This window comes from Schistosoma mansoni, chromosome 1, assembly GCF_000237925.1.
Source record: "Schistosoma mansoni strain Puerto Rico chromosome 1, complete genome".
NCBI classification, from domain to species: domain Eukaryota; kingdom Metazoa; phylum Platyhelminthes; class Trematoda; order Strigeidida; family Schistosomatidae; genus Schistosoma; species Schistosoma mansoni.
The window spans coordinates 40,499,090-40,526,982 of record NC_031495.1 but is presented as its reverse complement, the minus strand read 5'-3'; the positions used below and the strand labels follow the sequence as shown (position 1 = coordinate 40,526,982).

General features: G+C 37.2%; 2 protein-coding genes across 2 annotated transcripts in view; one reads left to right on the top strand and one right to left on the bottom strand.

Moving 5' to 3' along the window:
• Positions 1-48: 48 nt before the first annotated feature.
• Positions 49-9,141, bottom strand: Smp_008320 (putative pap-inositol-1,4-phosphatase). Its single transcript, XM_018794425.1, has 5 exons — positions 9,067-9,141; positions 5,895-6,106; positions 5,700-5,857; positions 5,249-5,563; positions 49-883 (listed from the first exon to the last, which is right to left on the bottom strand). The coding sequence occupies exons 2-5, from the start codon at positions 6,100-6,102 to the stop codon at positions 587-589; spliced, it is 978 nt and encodes a 325-aa protein (XP_018648839.1). The 5' UTR covers positions 6,103-6,106; positions 9,067-9,141; the 3' UTR covers positions 49-586.
• A 3,977-nt stretch (positions 9,142-13,118) lies between these two features.
• The window catches only part of Smp_008340 (putative 5'-nucleotidase domain-containing proteinical protein), a gene marked incomplete at its 5' end in the record, with an annotated part of 33,241 nt that continues 18,466 nt past the window's right edge, over positions 13,119-27,893 (top strand). Inside the window, 4 exons of the mRNA XM_018794424.1 lie at positions 13,119-13,167; positions 17,927-18,105; positions 23,595-23,789; positions 25,571-25,633. Of these exons, the coding sequence (XP_018648838.1) occupies positions 13,119-13,167; positions 17,927-18,105; positions 23,595-23,789; positions 25,571-25,633 (486 nt within the window). The remainder of the gene's footprint in view (positions 13,168-17,926; positions 18,106-23,594; positions 23,790-25,570; positions 25,634-27,893) is intronic.

Here is a 27,893-nt window from a genome sequence, read left to right as displayed (position 1 = left end):
ACTATTACCAACTAGTATCATAGATTCGACTTTTTACCAGTTGAGACAATATTAATTATAATTTAGCTCTGTTTATTTCATAAATAATAAATCTGTGCTTTAGTACGATTGAACCGACTGAGACAATTTTTTTTAATTAAATGAGCTTCAGAAACGAAAATTTTAAATCACAACATTCAATCGGAACTATTTGGACTTCAAAGAACCCAATTAGTTGGATTACAATAATAAATGATTTTCAGCCAACAAAAACAATTTATACACCCGAAAAGTGTGCACCTGGATACATTGAATACTCGTTCAAATAATCACTATTTTTAAAACATCTATAACATTTGCAGAAATAATCAAAAGAAAAAAATAATCACACATTTAGTACATACAAATCAATCTATGGATGATATAGAATATAATATAATCACTGTTATCAAGTAAATGAAATACGAATACGGAACAGCGAAGAGAAAACATGTTCACATAAACGCACGGGAGATGTATGGAATGATAAGCACTTCTATGTTGTACTATACATCTAATATTGAACAAAGTCAATAATAATAAACAAAACAATAGGATTTAGTATTAGCTAATCACGAGCTGAGAAATCATCAAGCACTTCCTTTGGCAAACAAGAAACATATGATGGTAACCAATCGGCGACAGGAGTAGCAAGTATGCCTCGAAGATTATCATGTTTAGCATTAAGATCGTATTTGTAAGGTTGTCCAGTTAAATCTGTTAGTATCCCACCAGATGCTCGAAGAACAGCTTCCGGAGCACATGTATCCCACTTTTTAGTACCTTGGCTAGGAAATACATAGACATGAGCACGTCCTTCCAGAAGCACTAGAACTTTGTAACCACACCCCCCTGCGCGAAGAACCTATGAAAAGAAAAATAAAATATGGGGTTAAAACATGAGATAGCATAACAAATACTGCACGAGTGTATTTCGGATTTTAAAGATAAAACTTGTGCATAAACTTTCACATTCGAAATAATCAGTTTCATTACTAAAAATGCACGAAATTAGAACGGAACTTGCATCATTAAAAAAGTTTCAAGACACGGTGAGTCAAAACAAGGTTTTGAGCTATGTAAAAGGTGAAAAATTATCGACAGATTCTACCAACAATGTATTTACTGAATGGCACAAGATTTTATACACGACAAATAAAGACCGAGAAGTTGACATTTTGATAGAAAAGTGAAAAGACGAAGTTGACCTGAAAAATGTTTCGTATTTGGGCTGTACACTTCGAACAATCTGGTCACATATACTTGTCAAGGCATTTTATGTGAAAATTAATAAGGGTCAAATAAATAACAGCTCAAGTAAAAATGTAGTGATTTAAATAAAGAGAAAATCAACATCGAATTGGAAATCATAGCATTACTCTAGGCCATAAAATGACTTAAGGATTACCAGAGCAGAACTGGTTGGTCTTAGCATATCGAACATTTTAGCCCGACGAAAAAGGGATGCTTATTAAGACTATTACGCATAAAACGCCTTTGGAAAAAAACATTGATAAACTGCAAGGTTTTCAAACCAAAACTGCTTACTATCATGTTTTGCTCTTATTTGCACATATGGACCTTTTAATACGTTTTACCGAAATGTACCTTTGGAATAATAATAGGATGACATAACAAATCTAAAATCATTTTTGGATACCGATATAGTTGAACATTTCTAGTCCCCATGGTTTCGGGATATTTTACGGAATTGATAATAATTTGAATATAGAAATGTCCTAAACGGAAAACTTAACATATATTGTAAGGTTAATATTCGCTTTTGATTCTCAGTAGTAATGGTAAAGAAACAAGCCACAAAAGGGTTTTCTCACAAAATCAACTTTGCTTTTGTAAATAAGCGAAATATGTAAATTAGGAATAGGTGAGATACATAAATATCGTGCTTCAAATACTTAGGAACGTATGCACTCATATATGCATTCATCACCAGTGGTAACCAAGTGGTTGTACCCATGAGCCCGTATAGTAGTTACTGTATAATAATAATTAATACGCACCAGCCATAAGAACACTATGTAGAAAATAGAAGAACAACGATTACTTACTTACCAACGCCTGTTAACTCTCATGGAGTAGCACAGGCCGCTCAACAGCATTCTTCATCCAACTCTGTCCTGGGCAGTCCTTTCCAGTTCCTATTAATCCTTCTCATGTCTGCTTCCGATTCCCGACATAATATGTTCTTTGGCCTTCCTCTTTTCCCTTCCCCTTTAGGACTCCAAGCTGGGGCTTGCCTACTGATGCAGTTTTATGATTTCCGCCCCTAGCCTCTTTTCCTAATTTCCTCCTCCACTGGAAGCTGCTCTCTTCTCTTCCACATTAGGATGTTGCTGATGTTATCCAGCCAACGGACATTAAGTATCTTGCGTAGGCGACAGTCTATAAATACTTGTACCATTTTGATAATGGTTGTGGTAGTTCTCCAAGTCTCAGCTCCGTACAGTAGAACTGTTTCGACGTTCGTATTGAAGATTCTCACTTTGATATTGGTTGACAGTTGTTTTGAGTTCCATATGTTCTTCAAATGCAGGAATGTTGCTTTTGCTTAGTCAATCCATGACTTCACATCTCCATCAGATTCTCCTAGTTTTTCAATGATGCTGACCAGTCAGGCACGTGAAAGTTTCCACCTCTTCCAGAGTTTCTCCATCAAGTGTGATTGGTTTGGTTGATGTTTACTGCGTTGTATTTGAGAATCTCGCTTTTCCCCTTGTGTGTGTTGAGGCCTACGGATGCAGAGGCTGCTGCTGCTACATTGGTTGAATTGACCTGCATTTGTTGATGTGTATGGGACAGAAGAGTCAGGTTATCTGCGAAGTCCAAATCTTCTGACTGATTCCGAGCTGTCCATGGTATTCCGTGTTTCACCTCAGATGTCGAAGTCTTCACAATCCAGTCAATCACTAGAGGAGAAAGGGGGAAAGTAGGTAGCCTTGTCTGACACTGGTCCTCACATGGAATGCTTCTATCAGCTGTCCTCCATGCACCACTTTGTACTGTAGTCCGTCGTATGAATTCCGGATGACGTTGACGACTTTCTTAGGTACACCATAGTGTCGAAAAAAATCCATAATGTTCTCCTATCCACACTGTCAAACGCCTTCTCATATTGAAGTTGATGTAGGGTGACGAATCGCATTCAATTGATTGCTCAACAATGATCCGTAGTGTCGCGATTTGTTCTGTGCACGACCAATCCTTACGAAATCCGGTCTGTTGATCTCAAAGTTGGGCATTTACTGAGTCTTTCATCCGATTCAGCAACACTCTGTTGAAAACTTTTACTGGTACTGATAGTAGTGTGATGGCTCTGTAGTTTCCATATTTGCTCAGATCTCCTTTCTTGGTGATATATCCTTCTTTTCAGTCTGTCACCACTTGTCCTTCCTCCTAAATCCTGATTAGAACATGGAGCATCTTGGCAGTTATCCCTTTGCCTCAACTGGTATGTTGTCAGGTCCTGCTGCTTTCTTACTCTTGATTTGTCTGAAGACTGGCCACCCTGATTTCTTCGATCGTTGGTAGAGTGACAGCTATAGGAAGGTCTGCAGGTGCTGCTTCGATGTCCCGTGGATTCAATGGAGCTGGCCTATTCAAGAGTTTTTCAAAGTGTTCTGCCCATCTGTTCCTCTGTTCTTGAATCTCAGTGAGTGTCTTGCCCTCTTTGTCGTTGACTGGTCTTTTCGGTTTGCTGTTTCTCTGCTAGTTTCTTCGTTGTGTCATATAGCTGTTTCATATATCCTTCTGTTGAAGTTTTTCCGCTATCGTTGCTAGGTCTTCCACATATTTTCGCTTGTCAGCTTTAACGCTCCTCTTCAATTGCTTGTTTGCTTTTGTGTATTCAGCTTATATTTCGACTTTCATTGTTCTTGTTCGACTGTTGTTGAGTGCTGTCTTCTTGTTCTTCCTTTCCTGAATATTGTCCAGGGTTTCTATAGAGATCTATTCTTTGTGGTGATGCTTCTCGCGGTCCAGAACCTCTTGACACGTTGAAGTTAGTGCTTCTTTGATCCGCTTCCAATTACCCACCATAGTAGATTCCTCATCCCTGAGTAGATCTTGTAAAGCTTGGGACCTGTTGTTGAGAGTTATCTTGAATTGGTTGAGTTTGTCAGTATCTCGATGAAAGACTGTATTGAACATTAGTAATGTTGTTCACCCAGTTGTCCAATGCTTCTTTAACTTCAGTTTCATCTTAGCAACTAACAGGTGGTGAGCTGAAGCTATATCAGAACCTCTCTTGGTTCTCACATCTCCCACTGACCTTGTGAAGTTTTTATTGATGTAAACATGATCGATCTAGTTCATTGTAGTGTGATCCGGTGAGACCCATGTAGCTTTATGAGGGCGGGGAATACTGTGCAACCTAAAACAATTTTGTTGACTACACATAAACTTCCAAGCCTTTCGCCATTCTCGTTCATTTCTCCTAGTCAATCCATGTCGTTCCATGCTATCTTCATACCCGGTGTTGTCCAGTCCGACTTTTGCATCTAGATTTCCCATAAAGATTGTCAGGTTCTTACCTAAGCATTTCGCTATGATCGATTGCAGTCTCTTGTAGAACTGGTCTTTATCGTCGTCGTTGCTATGATTGGTGGGCGCACAACATAGGATAGCATTCATTGTGATTCCCTCCTCCTTCGTTTTGAATGATGCTTTGATGATCCTGAATCCATGAGATTCCCGTACTACAAGTGCTTTACGTGCTCCTTTGGACAGCATCAAAGCAACTCTCCGTGTGGAGCATTTTCCTCTTTGCGACCGGAGTACAGCAGCATCTCTCCTGAATCTAACCTTTTCTGTCCAGTTTGGATCTAATGGGTTTCACTGATTCCGAGCATCGTCAAGTTGTATTTCCTCATTTCCGTTGCCGTTTGACTGGTCCTTCCGGTCTCTCATAGTATCCTACAATTCATTTACCAATAAAAATTGTTGCTCTGGTTGTTAGAAGTGGCATCAGCCTCGTGATTTCCGAAGAATCTCGGTTTTTATAATGAGGTATCATAACTCCTCCGAATGAAGATAGTTTACCTACCAGGGCAGAGTTTAGAAGATTATTTGATGTTAAGAGCGATACAAAGCATTTTACACCCACAATTATAGCTGAATATCAAATATTTGAGAACTATGTGGTATGTAAAAGAGTTGAATATACCTACACAAGAAATCCAAAAATGCATTGTAACAATACAATCATGCTTACTTCAGTGGGATAGAATGCTCCGTCAACAAAATCATGAGTAAGAGAGCGATGGGATCGGGTAACCACAATAATATGAGGTGAAGTAAGTTTTTGGGCATTTTGGTTGATTGGATATGGCAATTTTGAAGAAGGTAGCAGGGGATTTACGCCAAATACACCCAGACCTACAAGTCCCCAAACGATCCGAGTTGTATAGTTCGGATCAGTTGTATTCGCAGTTGGATTGGCTTTGTAAAAAGGTTGAGCGATAACACCACCCACAGGCTTTCCAGCAAGCGAAATCCCGATAAGAACTGTAACAAACTCAATAAGGCCCTGGATTCAGAAGAAGCACGTACACAGGAAAAATTAATTTTACTTAAGAGTTCAAAACTATGCATGAACATCTACTGTTATTATATGGTTGTATTTTACGTGATATCATGAATAAAAACCAAATAAATAAACATACTTCAGTAAATTCCTTTGTACCATCCAGCGGATCCACCCAAACTACAATATCATCCAGTGAACAATCTTTTAGTTCTGGAGGACATTGGTACTCAAGAACAGCTAAGTTTAATTCAGTGGATCGAGGTAGATTTCCAGGATCCAAATCACCTTCTTCACCTATTTTTCGAATTATTAGAGTAAACATTAAAAATACCAATAACATGAAGACCTGGGAAGATCTCATTCAAGGATTGTACTATGCACCTCTGAGAATCTCGATCAGCTCTGGATTGCAAATCATCAACTCCTTTGTCTATAATGGCCAAGTCTTTGGAATCATATACCGCACGAATCAAACAACAAGCCTTATCCGCTAGAGATACAGAGGCAGCAAGTATTTTCATAACAAGAGGGGGTCGCATATTTCTTCGAAATGAAAAAAAACATGAATTATAAGCTCATAACCATACTTACAAAACGCTACTAAGGAACCAGATTAAATGGTTTATGAAAAAATCTTAAGAGCCAAACACGTCCTGACTGAAGCAAAGCAACACGACGTCTCTGGGGTATATTTAGTGCTGCGAATTACAAACGTATTCGTTAGAAAGATAGACTAAGAGCGATTCCTCATACTTTAAGAGCTAGTCAATTATAGGCGACGTAGAAACCGGTACATATGTCCATCGGCTTCAGCTGACACTCTTCGTCAGCTCAGAGATGAAATTGTCTAAATAAATACTAAAATATCAAAAGTACTAGTATCGCTAGTAAAAAGACGGATAAGACAAATACGACTTGAGGATTACTTTGTGTTATAAAACGCATAATGTAATTTTAAAATTCATGATCTATGAGGAAAAAAGAGTACATGCATTTTCACCATTGTGACTGATTCCGAGAAACGTCACTTCAAGTTTTCAAACTTTGGCCACAATAATTGCATGGATTACAACCAGGCAGTTTGCACCTACCAAATTACCTCAGTACAACAGCCAATGACTATGGACTGATACAACGCTTTCAACATATTTCTACGCCAGTCAACATTCAAGTGGTACGTAGTTCTATGATATGCAGGAAATGCTTCAAAAATTCGCAGTCCATACATACCTAAGAACAAGATAAGGAACTGCTACACAATATATCAAACGAAGCATTATCTCCAAAACGATACCTATGATAACGTCAAATGGAAGTATGGATGGTGAGTACGGCAAAAATAGTAATCTGGCGAATACCATACTAAATACATTTGATAAGTTGGTGTAAACAACTGTTTTTGCGAATTTTCGCCAAATTAATGACACTGAGTAAAGCTCTATAAATAAAAAATGAGAGCAACTGTTGAAGGGAATTTAGTGTGTTCAGTAGTGTACAAATAACAGCCAGAATTAATTAGTGATCAATGGTAACGTGTACCATCCTGAACAAATGCAATATCTGACATGGCTACTCGTAAACAAGGCACGCAGCCCCTTATTAAGTACCACATCGTTGCGACAGGAATCACATGAAATAGCCTAGCTTAAAAAGAAAATTAAGGTCAGTCAAACACTTTATAAACTTGTTCTGAATATCCGAGTGATTTTCGTAGACGAAATGACCTAGAGGCTGATATTGGCCAAGACTAAAAACCAGTATGGACTGTTGGGCAGTAGTTGCTAAGTGCCTTAGGACGCTTTGAAGGACAAGTAAAGGACTCAGTCAGCTACAACGTAGGATCAGACACATATATGCATCGGTCCAAGTTGCCACATCTCATCAGCACAACAAGATGATCACCAAATTCATAGTAGTTACTTCAATGGTATTGACATATTAAAGACTGTATATAAGGATATAATACAGATGGAAAGAATTAGTTTATAGAAAGAAATGTACAAAGTAATCCTAATCTCACGGTTTACGGGAAGATAAAGGGTGTATACACCTACGCAATTGTGATCAATTCTGAGTCATGTCACACAGTTTCCAACCATTAGTTACGATAGTCGCACAAACCCCGACCAAGTAGTCTGCATCCACCAACATGGCTAAGACTAGAAGTTAGTGACTTCAAAAACTGATGCCACGTTTTGGTCTGGCCACCCCCCAACTTTCTTTCGTCTCTAACACTAGTCAGCATTGCGCGCCGAGATAGTCGGTGGTTAGGCATGAGTGATACGTGGCCCAACCACCTCAGTCGATTCACAAACTCATCAACTGATTTACCATTATTCCCTAATACCCTGTGTCTAACCTCATCATTACTTACCCGACGATCCCAGCAGATGCTGGCAATATTTCGGAGACATCTGTGATCACATTAGTAATTTATGGGTATCCTCTACGCCTAATGGCCACGTCTCGCAGCCGTCATTTAATCGATAGACAGATATCTCGTCTTCGCCATAGGTGACGTAAGTCGGCAAAAGCCAAACGAGCTTTTTGAACCCGTGCTAAGATTTCGTCAGGAACCAAACAAATAGGGCTTGTGAGATTTCCAAGATAATTGGAGCTGTCGACGCGTCCGACTACTTCACTCCCTATCCTTAGTTCAGGTGTTGGCGCAGGCCAGTTCTGAAGCAACAGTTTTCATTTAGAGGGCGAAAAATGCATCTCAAGCATCCTGGCATTGTTTCTCAGTGCTACCAAAACACTGCATTTTGTCAGCGTCTTCACCAAACAGGATCATGTCATCTGCGTATTCGAAGTCAATGAGTGGACTTTCTTGTAGGAGGCCAATCCCCAAAAATTCAGTCGACGAGAATGTTATTTCCAGCAGTAGGAGCACGACCACGTCTGAAGTCAGCCTGAGTTTCTCGTGGTTGCAGTTCACGAGTCTTTAATAGCCGCTCGACAACATTTGAGGCTAGTATTTTAGATTTTATATTAGTTAAACTAACTCCTCTATGGCTATTACAGGATGATTTCGGCCCGTTCTTATATATTGGGACGATCAGCGATAACGACCAGTCAGATGGGATTACATTCAGTTCCCAGGTTTTAACTGATATACTAGTCAACCTTGCTGCTAAAACTGGACCACCATACTCAAAGACCTCTGGAGCCAATCCATCTGCACCAGCTGCCTTTACCGGTCTCAGATTAACTATACCCTTTTGAACTTCAATTATAGTGGAAGCCCTACTTTAATGTTCCGCCCAAGGGTGTTTGGAAATGGTGAGTAGCTGTAAAATAGTTGAAGGCAAACTGAATCACTCCCTAAAGCGTTTCGTTCATCGTTCTAAACGTCTGGACTGAGAGCAGATAATAGTGTCTGCAAGGGAGCATGTTGAGTAGTTTGAGTGAGGACCCTACGAAAACAATAGATATGGATGACCCACAGAGCGAGCATAACCCATTTATATTTATTGGAGAAAGCAATCAAAAGCGTGACATGCCTAAGATCATGACAAATCTTAGAATCCAAACTACAAAACAATTCGACGTCAAGTGGCAGGAAAGAAGCCAGGCCAGCTCAAACTTGGCCGCTGTTTTGTTTCAACGACCTTGAACGATCTGGCAAGAGAACGCCAATCAAATGGTTCATATGGTTGTGGATGGAATTGCAGAAGCTTTCGCTTAACGGACTTCCGTGTGTAGTAGCAGTGAATCAATAATACCTCCAGGCAGAAACTTAGGTATATAAATGATAATAGAGGGAAAAGATATTGTTAAATCACAATATGATGTAATCCTCATTACTTAGGAATAGATCAAATTTCCTCTTAAAGGACTCCTGGGAAGTCGCTTGGACCAACTCAGTCGTAAGCAAATTTCAACATTTGACAACCTTAAGGAGTAGAAGTTGCATCTGCAGTCAGTTCTGCTTTGTTGGGTCTCCAGTTTCTAGGTGTTAACCCTAAGGTTATTATTGTGACTAAGCTTAAATAGATGTTTGAGGGGATGACCGGAAGTGTTAAGGATAATGTAAGCCATTGGAAGGCCACCTCAAGACGCCTATATTACAATGAGTAAAGGTTAAGTGATTGGAGGCGCTATTCAAAGGTTTGGATTTGAGTCCCCGAACTGATTTCGTGGCTCGCCATTGGACACGTTCCAGAGTGTCCTTATCCTTTTGGAAAGAGGGAGAAAATATTATGTTTCCGTACTCTAAATGGGAACGAATAAAACTGTGTAAGATTATGTGGAAAGTTCTACCGTCAAACTAGCCAAAAATGCGCTTCAATGTTACCAGTGCAACGTTTGCTGGAAAGGCGTTTTTGTCACAGTTAGCGCACGACTTGAAGTCGTAGGGTACCAACACTCATCAATCTTTTTCGACTTGTGATACTTCTAGAGAGGAGTTTCTTAAGTTGCAACTGTAGTCTGCAACATATCGTAGATGGACTACTTTACACTTTGACGTGTTGAAGGTAAGTCCGTTGTCATCTGCCCAACCTTGAAGTCGATTCAGATCCTTCTGAAGTGCCAGTATATCCCCTTTGTTCAGTATCTCTCTCCAAAGTTTCACATCATCAGCAAAAAGGAAGAAGTCAGACGTGAGTCAGCTTCCAAATTTCAGGTAGTTTGCCTCGACTTAGCGAGTGTGGGAACATCACGCTATGCCATGTTGCCAGGATTGAAGCTGCTTCCTTCAGTATAGCGGACAAAACCATATTCGGACCAGGAGAAGTGAGTTTTCTTAGGTGCTGCAGTTTACCGAACACCAGGTCCGCGCTCAGGTTCACTTCGGAAAGTCCTGTGCAGTTGCAGATGAGGCTTTCATCAGTGTAGTTGATCTGGGTAGGTTGAAATGTCCGAAAGTATTGTTCAGCCAAAAGTTTAGCGGCATCCCCGTCGTTATTGGTCGGAACATTAGGACCTAGCAGTTGGGAAACTCCAGTTTTGGCTTGTCGAAGAGAAGCTGCGTGACGGAATAAGCTTTGCGGGTCTGAGACAAATTTATCGATAAGCTTGTTCTGGTACTGAAGCCTGTCTCCCCTATGTGAAACCTGAAAGAGGAGTTTGTAACCATGATGATGAGCTGGCAGTTCAGGAGGATCTGACTTTACCTCACAATTGGGGAGATAACAACAGACTTATTTTCAACACTCCAAAGTTTAAATTAGTCCATGTGAAGTGTTTCGCAGACTAGACATGTAAACTAGGTGACTCACATCCAGAGATGTCTCGAGCTGGAAAAAATCTGGGAGTCTTGGTACTCTATAATTTAAAGTCTTACGCTAACTGCGACACAACTGCCTTGCAAACAAATTTTGCACTGGTAACGTCAAGGCGCATTATTGGTCAGGTCGACAGTACAACCTAATACTTTTTATCAATTTTATGCGCCTCTACTAAGATTATGAAAATATAATGTCTCTTTCCTAACTCTAAAAGGATAAGGACACCCTGGAACGTATCCGACGGCGAGCCACGAAAATAGTTCGGGGACTCAAATTCAAGCATTATGAAGAATACTTCAAATCATCGGACCATATGAATTGTTTGAGGTGTTCGAGCTGAATCTTTTGAAGCCTCAACGCCGTTTCAATCTCAAGGACGTTGTCAATCATTTTACGACGGTTTGACTTTCGGTTGGCCAGGAACTTTCATCAGTGAACGATACCCCTGAAACGTTGCCTTATCAATAATCCAGTTCTTTGATTTTTAAGACCGCTGTAATTGCTGGGATTAGGTTAAATACGTTTTTGTTAACTGTATTTAATGGTGGTTAAGCAAAGCTGAAAATTTCAATATCAAACTTATTCTAGACAAAAAATGCTGTTGATTTAAAATATGATAAAAATATAACTGAATTTTCAAATCTACATCTGAGACCACTTGATCAGAGTGTCTAGGAATGGAAAATTGGACATCGCTGCAGACTTGGGACTGTCCTCTCAACAAGATGTTTTGAATTGAGCAGATTAGACGAGAAATTACATAAGACAACCGGGAGGGTTAATTTTAGGGTAATGCAAAACTTATCCGGAGTCATTTTTTTCTCAATAAAGTGATGAGAACGTTTTATTATGAATGGAACTCCTAGTCCTTATCTCTTGCATTTATAATTAACCCAACAATGAGGTCTATATTACTACTCTTGTAAGTGGTTTAAGTTCCTCAAATGAACTTCAGTAGCTCTCAAATATCGTCCATTAATTATGGTCTCATCCAAGTTTCTGCCAAGTGAAGACGCATTAATCTATGAAAATCGTAAAGGTATTGTAGTGTTTTATCAGAATATTTTAGTTCACCGTGTAAGTCACTTGATCGGTCGAATTCAGTTATAATATTATAAAACTTCCTACTAGAGTCAATTCGATTCATGAGTTAATTTTCTACGGATATGGAAACCAGCTCACGGGTTGTAAAGCTCAACCACAATCCAATTACATCAAACCCCTGATCATTTTACGGAGATGAATTGGTTGTGAATAGAATTTCTTCCTTTCTTGTTACATATCATTCATATTTCAGTTACTGAAACGGTTGGGTGGTCTGCTTCCACCAACAGATTATTCAGGAAAGTCATGTTTCCTATCTGTGCGTTTCGTATAATGAATATTTCTCCTAGCATTCATGATCGACGCCATCCAATCACTTTCTCTGTGTGCTTCTGACTAGGCGGATCCCTAAATAACTTCATCCCTAGAAGACTGACTGAGACAGTTTGATCGACTGCCCAGTAATCTTCGACACTCGACCAGCTATAATCAGAGAATAACGAGAAGGAACATTCACTAGTACTGTGGTTTTCCGTATCTTGATCCTTCTCTTCAGCTTATCTGGAATAAGAGCTAGGTTTTGTTAGTTTGATATTTTTGCAAACATTAAAAAACCGTAACAGTAATTTGGGGAAGAATCTGATTCACAGAGTTCCATAAATGAAACGCTAAAAGATGATATTACTCACTATACGCGATACTATATTTCCTAACAGCATATGTCTATCAAGATTGAGTTTGACAATGTCTTGCTAAATATATTTTGTTTGAAAGCTGGTTGGTGTGGTGATTTGAGTTTTTAGTAAGTGAGGAAATTGGCTATGCGACGAATACATCTAGAATTCTAAGGCCTATATTGCAACACAATTTTAGTTTTGATTCCCATATCAGGTGAACTTCTTTTATCTCATGGAAGTGCCTATCAAAGTCAAACTCTCCTCACATCGCCAAAATCAAGCCGATTGGCATTTAAAGCAAAACGGTTGTAGTTCAGCGTGTAGAAAAGCTATTATTAGTATAATATTTTGAGTAATAACTTTTATATTACATAATTTTCCTGACAAAGCTCTTAAATTTTAGGTGTGTCGTGTTCATGTGGGTCAACCAGGGCTTAAGTGGTAAGCTTGTCATATCTGGAATTCTTCTGTAGTGAAACATTTTCTTTAATGTCAGTTCCCAGAAAATTCGGTCGAAGTAATGGTTACTATTGGTTCATCGTTCTCAAATGTAGCAGATACCTTATTTCCCGGAATTTATGTAGCTCTACAAATGGTGTTGAAATGGCTCGTATGCAACAGCGCTATGCTCTGTTGAACAAGAAATGCGAAGGTAATATATCAGTTCACTTTTAACTAACACCAAAGTACGCTTCCCTAAGCGTACTAATTAAATAGTTTGTCATTGATTAATAATCCAGTTACTTGAATTATTTCCTGAATAGGCGGACATGTGAAAGACATATTTACTTGGCAGATTTCTCCATTATATCGCTTATTTTACACTGTTCTGGTTTGTGTCATATACGGTATTTAGTCCTCTAACGTGGTGCGATGATTTGTCATTTATGTAGCGTTTTAACTTCTAACTTCGTCTGAACAAGATTTGAGATAGTAGTAGTTTGAGACAACGGAACCTAAATTCTATGACTTCGCCATCACCAAAAAGCTTGATTATTTCAATGAAATGTTGATAACGGCTGGGACATTTTATTACCAAAACGTTTGTAAGAACAAAGAAAATTCAGTGGAAATTTTATTTTCGACGAAATCATGTACTTAAGCTGAACTCCGTATTGTCTTCTCAAGCCGGCCTACTATTCATGGATGTGCTAAGGATGGACTTCCGCTTTGGGCCACATCGATGTACATATACAAATTTACTTGCTCCTGTGGTGGGGCAAGTTTAATTGGCCCCGCAAAGCGATCACTTTCCAAATGTATCTCAGAATACTACTCAGTGTGGCTTTTATGGGGAGAATGCAACTCAGTCACCAGTTCAACACAAGAGCACCTAGTCATTTCTGAGTATGTCGCTCCAAAGGAGTGTCCCTTCAAAATAATCTACATAGTCAGAGGAACTGGATTGAAGGGAGGACTGATGAAAAACTTATGCACTTCTGAGGGGCGGGTGATTCACAAAGTACTAACTCTGCGCTCAAAAGCAATACGTCCAACCTCTCATCTTCCCTTGGCCCTAATTCCCTTCTCTAGTATGTTTCGGTCTTGTTTTTTTCTAATTGTTTTGTAATTTTGAACTGTAATCGGTTATTATTATCCTTCAACAATTTTAATGATTATTATTCAGTTGTTATTATGCTTTTCATTTTTCTCCATATGTTAAACGTACAATTATCTTCCATAATTCTGACCCGTAAATTATTTTTATCCTTCTGCTTTTTACTAAACCCCTGATTATTGCGAAATCTCATTTGATATTTAGTATCAAATTATTACACGTTTCAATCTTTCCTATCCCTCTACAGACATATTTACCATACAATTATAAATACAAATGTAAATAAATTCGTCGAAAAGAAAGTTTTTACTGGGTTCTCTTTATTTTCATTCAAGAAGTTTATATCCGACGACAAATTTTCCCCGTTGTCCATTCTCACTCAAGTCTTCTTGCTGAATGTTACTTGACTCTGCGCAACTTTACAATGGGTAATGAAGAGCTTTCCTTAAGAATGTTTGATATGCTGAATGCTTTGTCTGTGTAGCTCATAATTTACATAACCTCATAATCACCCAATTTAATTTATGCTATCATGTATTATTCTGAACACTCAAGATTCGCTTCAAATTTTTCCATTTATGGGCTTCAATCCTAAGGTAACATTACTTGGTGATAATTTCGCTCCTTACCACTGCTTTAATGAATGTGCTATTCGAGAAATATGTAAAATCTATCGTGTATCGTTTGTCAGGTTGTCGCCTACCCTAGAATTATGTTGACTAAACGAGTGAATTATGAAAATTCTAAGGGTTATCAGATCAGGATGCAGCGACCATTTGTGTAGTCACCAACGATTAACATTGCTGTGTAGTATGTAGATGTCCTGGAAGTGGTTAGGACACATATTGAGGAAAGCACCCAACTGCGTCACAAGGCAAGCTCTCACTTGGAATCCTCAAGGCCAAAGAAGAAGAGAAAACCAAAGAACACATTACACCGAAAAGTCAAAACAGATATGGGAAGGATGAACAACAACTGGATAGAACTAGAAAGGATGGCCTAGGACAGAGTGGGTTAGAAAATGCTGGTCAGCAGCCTATGATCCATTGGGAGTAACAGGCGTAAGTAAGTAATGTAAATGTCCTAAAGTTTATCAGGTTGGTAGATATCAATGTTTGACACTGTTGAATACTGTGCCTGGGAATCTGTTACAGTCTCAGAAGTACCTGCATTCATTATTTTCATCCAAATCTTGGACATTTTATCATTATTTTCATGCATCTACTGGTTTTTTGGTTATTTATATACTTTCCATTATTTATCTTAATCTTTCGAATTGTGTTGATTTCTTTTTTATCTACTTGTTATATACTGCTTCTGTTACTTTTGTATTTATCTTTCTGGCTTTATCTCACTGTACTGATGTGATGTGGCGAATTGGGACGAAGTACGCTGTCAGGTTGGTTAGCACTGGCTGACTTGTAAAAAAACTAGACTCATGTGTTTTGTGTCAGTTGTTATGCTTTTGTAATTATTTGTCTCAAAATTCTGACTGTACATACAATAATAAGCTCTTTGGTATTATGATTATGTTTAATGAGGTCGTTATCAAACCGCTTAGTATATTAACTCTTTAGTCATTTAGTCAGTCATTATCAACGCACTTTAGCCCAAGTTGCCATTCCATAATCGCACGGTGAGATGTTATAGCAGCTCACGTACGATTGAGCTTGTTCGTATCTAATGTGGTCAATCCTTTTTGTTAACTTATTTAACGGACAGAGTCATCCGTACAATAACAACCTATCTATACCATTGTACCTTTATTATGTATGCTTGGGCATTTCTTACTGTCTACGCATATATTCATTTTGCTAGCCTTACTATTAATCGCTTAATTGATTCGATGATTCATTCATTTCCATATGTATATATGTACATTTTAATCCTGTTCACTGACTCGTTGACTCGCACACTCGTTTATTGACTCGATCACTCGCCCGCTCACTTGCTTGCTTTACGGCACCACTCTTTCATGCTTGCTTAACGTGCCTGTAATTTTGGATATCTGTGCGTGGTTCAATAACAAACGTAATCAACACTTCGTATTCGCCTTCTGATTTATACACCGTTGGGGTGTTATCTAGTAACGGTTATCAGGACGAAAAAATTACGAAGTTTAAGGATAATATCGAATATCAACCATCACATTGTAATCAACAAAGTAAACAGGGAAAGCGATCGAAGTAATATGGTAAAAATCACAGCAAGAACGATTAGGCATTGATAATACGGTTCGCAAATACAGAGTAGAAGGATAAACGTGATGAATTAGGGGAATTCCAGATCAATAGGAAGGTAAAGAATGGATGCATCTGTGTCATTGTGAACAATTATGAGTCACGTCACTCATATTCTCCAGACACTGATAGCAATTATCTTGTGGAACTTAACTATATAGTTTGGATCTATCAATATAGATCCCACCAACAGACAATTACTTCGTTGGTTGACGTCATGTATTGGTCTGACCTCTTTTAGCTATCTCCTGACGTACTACTACACTAACAGATATTGCCTGTCAAGATCAGCAGTAACTGGATAGCACATGTCTTAATCACCGAAATAGAGGAAGATTCCTAACCTCGCCAACCAATTTCACTACTTTGCCTAATTCTCTTTATCTAACTTCAACATTGCTCACTTAGTCTTTCCACAAAACGCGAGCAACACTTCAGAGACATCTGTAATCAAAACCCTTCAGTCTACTCGTGTTTTATACTCTCAAAGACCATATCTCAGTCATAAATTAACACAGAACTTCCTATTATTAGTTCAGAAGCTGGTGCGGAACTGTCCTAAAGCGACACTTCAGATTCAGAAGTGGAGAAATCCATCCTGGCCATGTTAGCATTGTTCTTCAAGGTGATCGGACGACTACAAGTTATCATCCTCTTCACAAGATAAGACTATCTCACATTTATATTCTCAGTCGATGAATAAACCTGGTAGGAGATCAATTTCAAATAGTTAGGTGAAGACAGTGTTGGTTCTAGGAGGATATCTATGGTGAAATGAAATAAAAATTGGTTCAGTGAGAAACATTGGCGAACACCACTTAAGGCTAACAATTTTGTGAACAATTCGTTATAAGTTTTGGCTCGACTAATAGTGTCTGAATGGAGAGACCTCACAAGGTTTATGTACTTTTTTGACAAGCCTTCAAATTAAAATATTGCCACAAAACCTCTCGGTCAACGGAGTCGCTTGCTGTCTTAGTGTCAAATACAATTGTCGAGCGCCAATAAGTACACCTATGTTCTAAAACCTGAGCACTTGGTCAGTCCGTCCATCTTCAAGTCTGAAACCAGCCTGGCTTTCTTTTGATTTGTTCTTCACAAGCCCTAGTTAAGCGTCAGACTATTGATTTAAATAGTATTTTAGACACTATGTTGCTAGAGCTGATTCTTTTGTTTTTATCACAAGAGGATTTTTTTCTTTCCTATAAACTGGAACGATCAGCAATCGAAATCAGTTAAGTGATATTTCGTCTAGCTCCCGAACCCTAGCTAGTATCCTCTGTTAGCTTAGTTTATAAAACTAGACCTTCAGACTTAAAAACTTTTGTTGCTAATCCACCAGGGTATGCTGATTTCCCTATCTTTATACTGACTTTAGTCCTTTCATCCTCACCGAGATTTGGAGGACTTGTGTCAATTCCCCTATTCCGGTTGCTTGGAGATAGTGATTAGTTGCAGGGTCATTGAAATGGCTCCACATATTGTTCTGCATATCCGTCTGATCCCCTTGACCAAGAGTGAATAGATCAAATGAACGTTTATCGAATTTTTATTGATACTATACTTCTTTTCATCTCTTCCGAGACTTGACTCGTTTCATTTAACAATTCTAGAACACATAACCACATTGGATCAAGTTAATCCTCGGGATGTATTTGTAAATAATGAAGTAAAATTGAACAAAATTCAAGTGTATGGGTTTGATTATGATTACACATTGGCTCATTATACATCTGACTTGGACGAATTTATTTTCAATGAATCTCGTAACTGGCTTGTTGAACAAATGAAGGTCAGTTAACTATCAGTCATTATGTAAACTTTGAAATACACTATTGAAAATAATTTGTAAGACATGTTTATGTATTTCCTATTTTTAGTTTTTTTTTGCCAGCTTTAACTAAGTTTTCGGATTCTAAAGCATAAAAGGAGCATGCATAAGGAATAGAAAATCTAATTTTTAATTATTATTTCTTTTTAGATGCTACCTTGTATTATGTTACTTAACGTTCAGCGATATCAGTCTTTTGCCTCTTACCGTATGTTGTTCACAAACCAATTTCACTTGAAGCTCCTGTAAGTACTGTGTTGCTAAAACCCATAAGCTCGTTTTTTTCATATCAGCAAAGGTGAAAAGATACTTTTTTAACTTGGCTTAGTTGCTATATATCCTGGTCACTCATAGCACATAAGTGAATAAATAGTCGGACTAGTAATTTTAGCTATCAAATTAGAGAGAAAGTTTTTATTTATTTATTTAAACACATAAATATTGGTACAAAGGGGAACCAGATATATATGTCCCACACAAATCTCATTTGATTTGTGTGAGGGCAATGATACTGCGTGGGTGCCCAAACCGAAGCAGGTGGTTTTCGTAGGGGGCCATACCCAGAGCCTTTGACCTAAAGATCTGATCCACAAGGCAGTGGCGCATCGTAAGGAGATGCAGTCCCATGGTAGCTGGTGACCGACGGTTGGTTCATACGCCATTTGTTCCCCTAGGATACTGGAGCCCATGTGCACCATTGGTTTGGAATCAGGGTTTCTCAACTCCCCTAGATGGACTTTCCGTGTCCACCAACCCGGTTAAAGTGCCGGACATTCGCTTTTCGTCCTCTCACTTTCGTAAACAACACCACCACCACGAGAAGGCAGTGAGTAGGACTTTCCTGTCAGAGGCTATATACTCATGGCCATGTGAGAGCATTTGGAGAGGGAGAGCGGACTCTTCCCACTCTCGATCGTACCAGGGCATTCGGGGGCTACCTTGTCCCATATAGTGAAAACAGTTTCTGAAATTAACTGTTCTCATTATTCTATATCTCTGTAGGTGCCGTTTCATCAATGAAAAGAATTGGGGATAATGCGCTTTATGCTCAACTTTTCTGAATCTATGTGCTATTATGCCCTTTCGAAGACTTTTCCAACCAAAAGTTATAGAAAGTGGGAGCAGTCATCATTTTGACAAAACAACCCAAATCAAAATTTCTTATTATTTACCTCTTTGTTGATGACTAAATTTAGCAAACACACTTCCGAGTTAATTAACTTAAAATGTACCTCTTCAAAGTGTTTTGTACCATTACTTAACTACTTAGGTTACACACAATATTGGTAGTAGTACTTCAGGAGCTTATTTAAAACTATTCAGTTTGAATTTTCATAAAGTCGCGTAGTGACTAGCAGTGGAATCCAAAACATGCGTTTCGTTCTGTAACTAATCAGTCTACAAATCGTACTCAGAATCCTCAATGTTTTTATCTTTGTTAATGCTCTAACAGTAACTAAATGGTACATTGATTTGTGAATCCATGACAGTCTTTCTAGTTTTCAAGATTTACCGATTTTATTTGGACATATATTAGAGGAGATCTGCGAGAAAAAAACTTGTATTATGAGGTAAGGAAAAGTAAGAAGACAGTAGAAATGATTTGTTATGAAATGCAAGAGTAATTGGTCAATTAATTACAGATCATATTGTCCTATTCCTTTTGACTTACGATTCCTATCATATATTGCTGATATTTCCTAAGTATCCATATATAAATATACTTCCCATGTCCCACTTACGGACTAATAATGGACTTTATTTCATTCTGTATATATTACCATTAAATTTCTTGGGGCCCAAATCTAGTATAGGATTTAGGAATTATAAGTTCATTTTGTTTAGAAGTGCTGAATAATATGTAACTAAAACAGTTAAGACAATTTACTTATTCTGTAAATCAGACCAGTCCAAGTTCTCTACTCAATAATTCTATATATATTACGCAAAGTAGTCGTCAATCGTCCTACTTCAATCGGTCTATATAAAACTTGCGATATAAAAGTGTTATTTTTCTGATATTTTTGTCATTCAATAACAATGCAATAAAAATGGAGTTCTTACTTTTCTGTTCAAATATTCTTCGGTCCCGTCCATTTCCAACCCTCAATGGAACGTATAATCCAGTAAATGCAATATGTAATTAATTATTGTTCGATATTTCAAGTTCCAAATACTCAGTCATTTGTGTGACAGGCTCTCTGTTCTTGCCTAACCGAGTTTAGTTCGACAACTTGTATAGTGGTTTCAACTGTCACGTAATAATTATACTTCATTATATACTGTCGTGTTGGCATAACAAAGGCTTACTCAAAGCATGTGTTAAACAGGATAACGTTGAAGCGCGCTGATTGGTTCACTCTCAATCGATCAGCGCCAATGGATGAACTGAGAAGACAAGAACATCACAGTGCAATGTTTATATATACACTGACATTTTGTTGTTTAACGAGAACCGCTGTTTCGTTTGGAATAAATTTATGCTCCGTCCAAGTCGTGTTTTGATTTGAGAATTAGTCGAGTGGGGTGAAGTGTCCAAGACTACTAGACCAAATAAGGAGAATTAATACATAGATACTTCACCTATTCGCTTTGTTGTTACACGGTTGAACCGTTTAATGTCTTTTATGCGTAAGCTATTTGATTTTTGATTACTAGTAAATAAAGTATAATGTTGCTTTTATGTCAGTCAACATTATTTTTGAAAACTTCAGAATTTTTTATTTAATTTTACCAACTTAGATCTAAATAAATCCTCATTTTGTAATCGGTCTTCTTTTTTTAAACTATTTTGCACTCATTCAAATTTCCTGCGAATCACAATCTCAAACAACTACCAGTATCCTGAAGAAATTCTGAACTATGATTATACTGAATTCGCTAGACGTGGTTTGCATTTTGATGTAAAACGAGTATGTTACCTCATTACTCATAAAATTAATTTCCCAAATTATTTAATTTAGGAAAGGTATGTTATAAAATGACAACACAAATTATTTGTCTTAGTTAGCGATTGATGATAAAAAATGTTTAATGGTCAATACAAGTAGATCAAACACATTATTATTATCATTATAACTATTACTATTATTACTATTATTATTTTACATGTCAGTCTTATGCACATGTTGTCACTGGACAGTTTTCTGTCTATATAAAGGATGAGAAACAATTAAAAGACAGTATTATGACTTTAATTGAGAAAAATGTAACAGTGACTGCCAGAGCTCATACGAGTTAGGATCAAGTTGATCTGTGATAAACCTGCAAACGATGTACATACCTTAATGCTCTGAAATTGAATCAACACTTTTGTCTGGGTGGAGTTCACACCTGTAATCCAGCTTTGATTACACTGGTTCTATGATGGTCAAACTCTTTCAAAAAAGAATAACTGTATGGTAAAGTTTCAAGTGTCTAAAAGTTTGTAGGTCTTTTTGCGGGTGCTTTTTCAAGCTCATCACATGCAACCATATTTAAGATTTCTTTACAGTCAACTCATTGATCTTTTGTATTCTTACGGTTATTATTTTAATGTCTAGGGCTTATTAATGAAAGTGGATGCATTTCATCATATTCAGCTGGATACTGTTTATCGTGGATTTAAACTACTGTCGTTGGATGAGATATTAAGAGTTTATCGTGGAAGCCATTTATCTAGTGATATTTTAAAACAAAAATTTACACCTAATGTAAGTTTTTTGTTTATCTATGAATTATATCACTAAAATCTAGCAGTTTTATCATATGTTGTTGGAAAATGTTTTTTAACTTCCTAGTAGATACTGTTTTGGAGACAAAACTTTCTTCATCCAACTTTTTAGAGATTAATATTTTATCAGGAAATCTACCTGTTGACTTGGACTATATAGATGACAGTTCTGTTTAATAATAGCTAATGAAATCCAAAGTTTTCTGATCACTTCGAGCAACAATACAATTATATTTTAGGTTCGTTTCTTCCCCCTCTCAAGGCTAAATCTCGCTTTCAGACTGGTATGCGTCAATGCGTAGACTAATAGTAGGGAGTATATTCAGTTGGGATTGAAGGACTTGACAAACATAATATTGGTCATCACTCAGGGATCAGTTGATTGTAAATATTCCATTCCTGTAAGAGGTCAGTCGATGCCTAAATAACTCAGTGGTAACGTCTCACACAGGAGGGATAAATGACACAAGACTAAACCCTCCGGGAAGCACTGCTTCCCTCAAGGTTACAACCATACCTTGCAGACAGTTGCCAGGGTTTCTTGTCGACTACCGCCAGCCACTTAACATCTTAAGATAGGGAGTAAAGAAGTCGAACTTACTGGTCACTTCAATTATTTTTGAAATCTCATCACCCCAACATGGATTTAGAAAGATTGTTTGATTTCTACTAGTTTGCGTTACCTATGTTGTGGGCGAGATGTCCTTTTTTCAACTAGCAGTTTTCTGTGTTTCACTTTGGAGCTGTAAAACGTGGCATTCAGAAGTAAAAATCATCTGTAGGTTAGTAGTATTTGATCACTTACCTAAATTTCGAATTTAAGTTAACCCACTTGGTACTTAGGTATGAGCCTCAGACTGTGTGTGAGAGCTAACGGTGTTAGCCGGTTGCTCAGACCGAAGTAGGTTGAGCAAGATACAAACCTGAGACTTGGTCACTGAAATTCGAACGGCTTAACCAGTAAGTTCACTCTCTATATTTATTTGATTGTAGGTGTTTCCAAAACATTGGAGACTCTGTGTGACATGGCTCAGAATCGATCGCAATGGCGTAGGTGTATACATTCTTTATCTTCCCTTAAACCTTAAGATTAAAATTGATTCATAACGTTCTTCCTTCCTATACTATATCCTATATACAACCTATCTTTTATATACTACCACCACTAAATTAACTATTTCTATGAATCCGGTGTTCATCTTGTTGTGCTAATGAGGTATGGCAACTTGGACCGATGCATATGTGTGCCTGGTCCTACGTTGTAGCTGACTGACAAAACATTGCTTTAACAATAATGGTCTCGAAGAAAGATAGAGGTGACCATACTAAAACGTAACATCAGCCCATAAAGAGGTTATCTATTGACCTAAACCATGTTAGTAGACGTAAACTATCCATTTGATGTACACAGGTTTATCGTAACCAGTGATTGTAAACGTCGGGTGAAATGACTTAGAATTGGTTATAGTGACACAGGTACATTTACGTTTTGTCTTCCCTTAGTTCTTAAGTTTAGAAATTATTTTATGCCTTTTATTCCCCGAATTATTTCTTTTTTTACTGAAATTGGTACTGCTACCAATGCTTTGGTGTTCACCCTGACAATTTTATCTCATCATACTGATAAGATATTACAATTTGTGTTAATTGAGATTTGTTCTGAGTGTCAGATCCACTTGAATAACGCACTCAAGGTCTATTTTAGTCAGAAGAATATGGTGATCATATATATATATAGTTTGTCTGTGCAGCATGGGAAGAAGATTTCAATACAGAGCACCATACAAACATTCATCTAAAGCAATTAGAACTAGAATTAGCCAAGCTATGGATAGAACTTGAAAAGCTGATCACGCTGGAGAAGTACTGGGCCTTTTTGAGAGAATCCCTGAAAGTTTTTGAACAAACGACGATTCTAAGCAGCTTAGCAATGTAATTCAGTTTTGTACGAGCTAAAAAGGCCATCGAACGTTGTTTTATAATGTTCGGGTCTAAATGATTCACGTTAACTAGAAATATTGTAAGAAAATGGTTTAGACAGAATTATATGGTTAATAGGTCCTTCATAGACGAAATAGTAGACTGACCACCAATTAAAAGTGATGATTTGATGGCTCTGTCCGATCTAGGACAGAAAATGCAATCATGTGAAATCACTTTAAAACAACTAGATTGTAAATCAGATCTGATTGCCAGCAGAACTCTAGAAACTTCAGTTTCACGTCTACCTTTGAATCTTAGATTTAAGTGGGCAGAGATGGACGTAGAGTATATGAGACAAGGCAGAGAGCCTAAATTTGGAGATTTAGCCAAGTTCGTGGAAGAACGAGCAGATATAGCAAGCACAAGATATGGCGAACTAACAGTAATCTTAATATCGGACAAATGAGTTAAAGGAACTTCACTTCAAACATTATTCAACACAAAGGGGAGTATTCTTGCTTTACAGTATTCTCCCGTTAACAATAAGCAACGGAATAAGAGTCTAGTCTGTACCACCTGTAGTGCAAGCCATTACTAGCCTACGCAGTGCAGGTTTTGCCTAGTGTAAGACGTGTAGAACATAATGTCAAACAACTACAATCTTGATGTCATTTGAAAGATGTAGAGCTGAATAAATGCAGGACCAAACGTGTTGGATTGCTGATAAAATGTGATGTACTAGAAGCTCATGGAATTTTAGAACAAAAGACAAGAAAATTAGGTGAGCCTCATTTGATAAGAACTATTTTCGGTTGGACGTTAACGGAGTCATTTTTGCTACTCAGGCGAAAAATCAAATAAAGTTAAATTGGCTTTACCTCTCGGAACTTGAGCGGACCGTTGAGATGCTTTATCATCAAGATGTGCTGGATGAAGGTCAAACCAACGACAAAGATATGTCAGTGGAAGAAACGCTGGCTCTAAAAACCATGGAAGGGTCTATTGTCTCGAAAGAAAATCTTCCAAGCGTTTCCATTTGTAGTCAGCGGAGTCGAAGAAAAACTCTTCTTCGAGACAGCAAAAGAAGGTCTATTCGGTAGCGCAATTATCGAAGTTTATCTTCATCAAGCTGTTATTCGTATAGCCCATTTTCATCCATTTCATCAGGCTCCTTATCAGAAGTAGACGATCCTCGCTCCGCAAGTAATGGTTCTCAAACCAACTGGTGTTCTCATTCATCTAATCTTTCGTACTTTGGTTATGACTTACTGACCTTGAATAAAAGTCCCTACTTGATTTACTTTTGATAGTGAGGGACAATAAAATTCAGAACTTAAATCGACGCTTATCTTTTATTTCGAAACAATCAGTTGCATGGCCCAAAACTATTTAGTTTATTGTTTTATTCTCTAGTTTCTCCTTGGGTTTTAATTACTTTATGTACTTCTTGTCACTGCCTTCAGAAATAAAAAAATATCCCCTTTAAGGTATGTTATTTATCATTGCAGTACATTGTACTCAATTTTGTGATAAACCATTTTGGTATTCTCTACATAGATTTTATTCTTCTTGACCATGGATAATAAGTTCTATGGGTCGCGTCAAAAGAGCTCTCTCGCATCTGTTAGATATAGATTTAATGATGGAGACCATAAAACTTGTGGCCGTACTGGACCCACTTACGAAAACCACAAACTACATGTCCTATAATTTATTTTCCAAGAACTCCTGGTCACTAACTAAATGTGTAACTACCACTTGGGTTTTTGTTGTACATTTTAGGACACGATTATGATTCAGTTGATGGATTTTTTCAGATTGCCGGAAATTAATCTTCTATGTTCTATTATAGATGTAAGTCGTATTATTAGTAATCTATTTTAGCGCTTACTAATTTCTAAAATTACCATTGTTTTACTTAAAAATACTGTCACTCTCCATTTATGTTCTTGTTACAACTACTATTTTGTATCTGGATCATTTGGCAGATAAGTTTGTTTGTTATTTAAAGAAGTCGTTTGACGAAGTTGATTGGTATTAAAATGCCCTTCAAAATAGGCTGATGTCGGTGAAAAAACCACTAGTTTTCTGTTTCACCTAAATCTGAGATAGTTATTTATGATGAAGCAGTCAAGGAAAAGCTTCAATGTTTGGGAACTGCAAAGTGTTTCTTGATATTATCAGGTCGTTGTTACCAAACTCTTTACTGGAAACCAAATTAAAGGTGGTGATAATACAATTGATACAAAGACCTAAAGTAGTACAGTCAGTTAGAAACAGGGAACAATAAATACACATACCGAACAGTAATAGAAACACAACAAAATTACCCAGTTAGGAAACTAGTCATATTTGTAAAAAAAAGTTCAATTTCATGACTTATGGTTAAACAGAGAATAACCAGTTCAAGGTCAATACTGAGTATTAGTGGTGTGCTTTTAACATAAATTTTGATCCATTAATTTATTCTTATCAGTTGATATTCATACTTATTTACCAATCTCCTTTTTCAGAAGGAATTGGGCATTATTTATTAGAACCTGACACTGACTTAAAGTTGCACTCTGAGATTATAAAACCTTGGGATTATAGAGACACAGAAGGTGTAGCTATAAAATCATCTGTTTTCCTATTTGGTACTAATTTGGTCATGAACTCGTCGAAAACAAATGTAATCTCGCAATGTTCTTTTCACCTAAAATCTGGTTAATGTACTTTGACAATACCTTTGTTATTGCAAAACGAGATGGATTAGATAAACTTTTTGATGATTTTAACAATATGTTAGATGGAATCAAGTTCACTAGATATGGAATCTGGTGACCACAAACTAGGATTTCTTGACTGTTCATTTGAAAGAGGATGCAATAATTATTCCAGAACTGATATATCCCGAAAACCCGGATTCTGAAAAATACTCAATAGACAGGTCACCAAATCCCTATCAGCATAGGTGACAATTGCTAAGACCGTGATAAACAGATTTCAACATCTCATCACAGAATTCAAACATAAAAAGACCTAGTTGGATTCGGTTGTATCTACATTGATAATAAATGATAATCTTAAGGACTTTATAAATAAAATAATTGAGAATAGGAACGAAAAATTGCAAATGAAGGTCCAACTGAATGAGTGATTACTTCAGTGTATCTGTGATACCGTAAAGAATCTGTCGCAAATATCTGAAAGATACCATACCATCAAAATGTATGATTATTTTTGCCTTTCAAATTGTGCTGTACGTTTTAAGTTATTAAAAATCAAAGATACTGTGGTACTAAAAAATGTTAAAGTGTTAGATCTTGCGATTCTTCCATTGATATGCAAGCTTCCAAACCAGCTCTTTGAACGAAAAGGGAGCTTTATTGCCTAAAACCGAATCCCATAAAAACCTTGGGTAACTCGAAAAAGTTTTGTAGACACCACCAGATTTGGCGGAAACTGATCACTTGATCAACTTGGATGGAACAAAAGTCATTCAGGTAGATTTTTTTCCGTTTGCAAAGTATAGTCAACTCATCAGTTTTATAAAGTACATATTAATTATTTCAACAGTAACTGAATAGACAAAACTACTTGGAAATTAAAAATAATCAATCTAGTAGAAACAGTACTTCTGACAGGAGCTCATTAACTTGAATGATATATGACAACTTAGAGCTAACTTGGAATCGATTCTGACAGGAAATAGATAAAATAAAACCAGGAGTCAAAAAACATCGGTTCTCAGAATAAAATCTGACTAGAAAGTTGAAATTTCTGTAAAATCGAGATCTTATGTAGTTTTAAACCGGTCACTTTTATGTTTCTGGCCCCAATTACAAATCTCAGTAGCTAATAAAATCTTGGATTCACTTTTATCATTAGGGGATTTTGTTTAAAATAGATACAGGATTATTTGTTTTTCAGCATTTCAAATATTACTTCTACACATTCAGTATTGATCAAAGGCCTGGTGTATTTATTATTAAGTTTAATTAACATTCTGATCTATTAAACAATTTTTTTATGATTATTGAAATATTATAATAAACTGCCTAAACAAAAATCTTTCAGAAGGGGTTTTGTGGAGATTTAGTATTTTCATAGTTGAAAGCGTGAGTCAATTGAA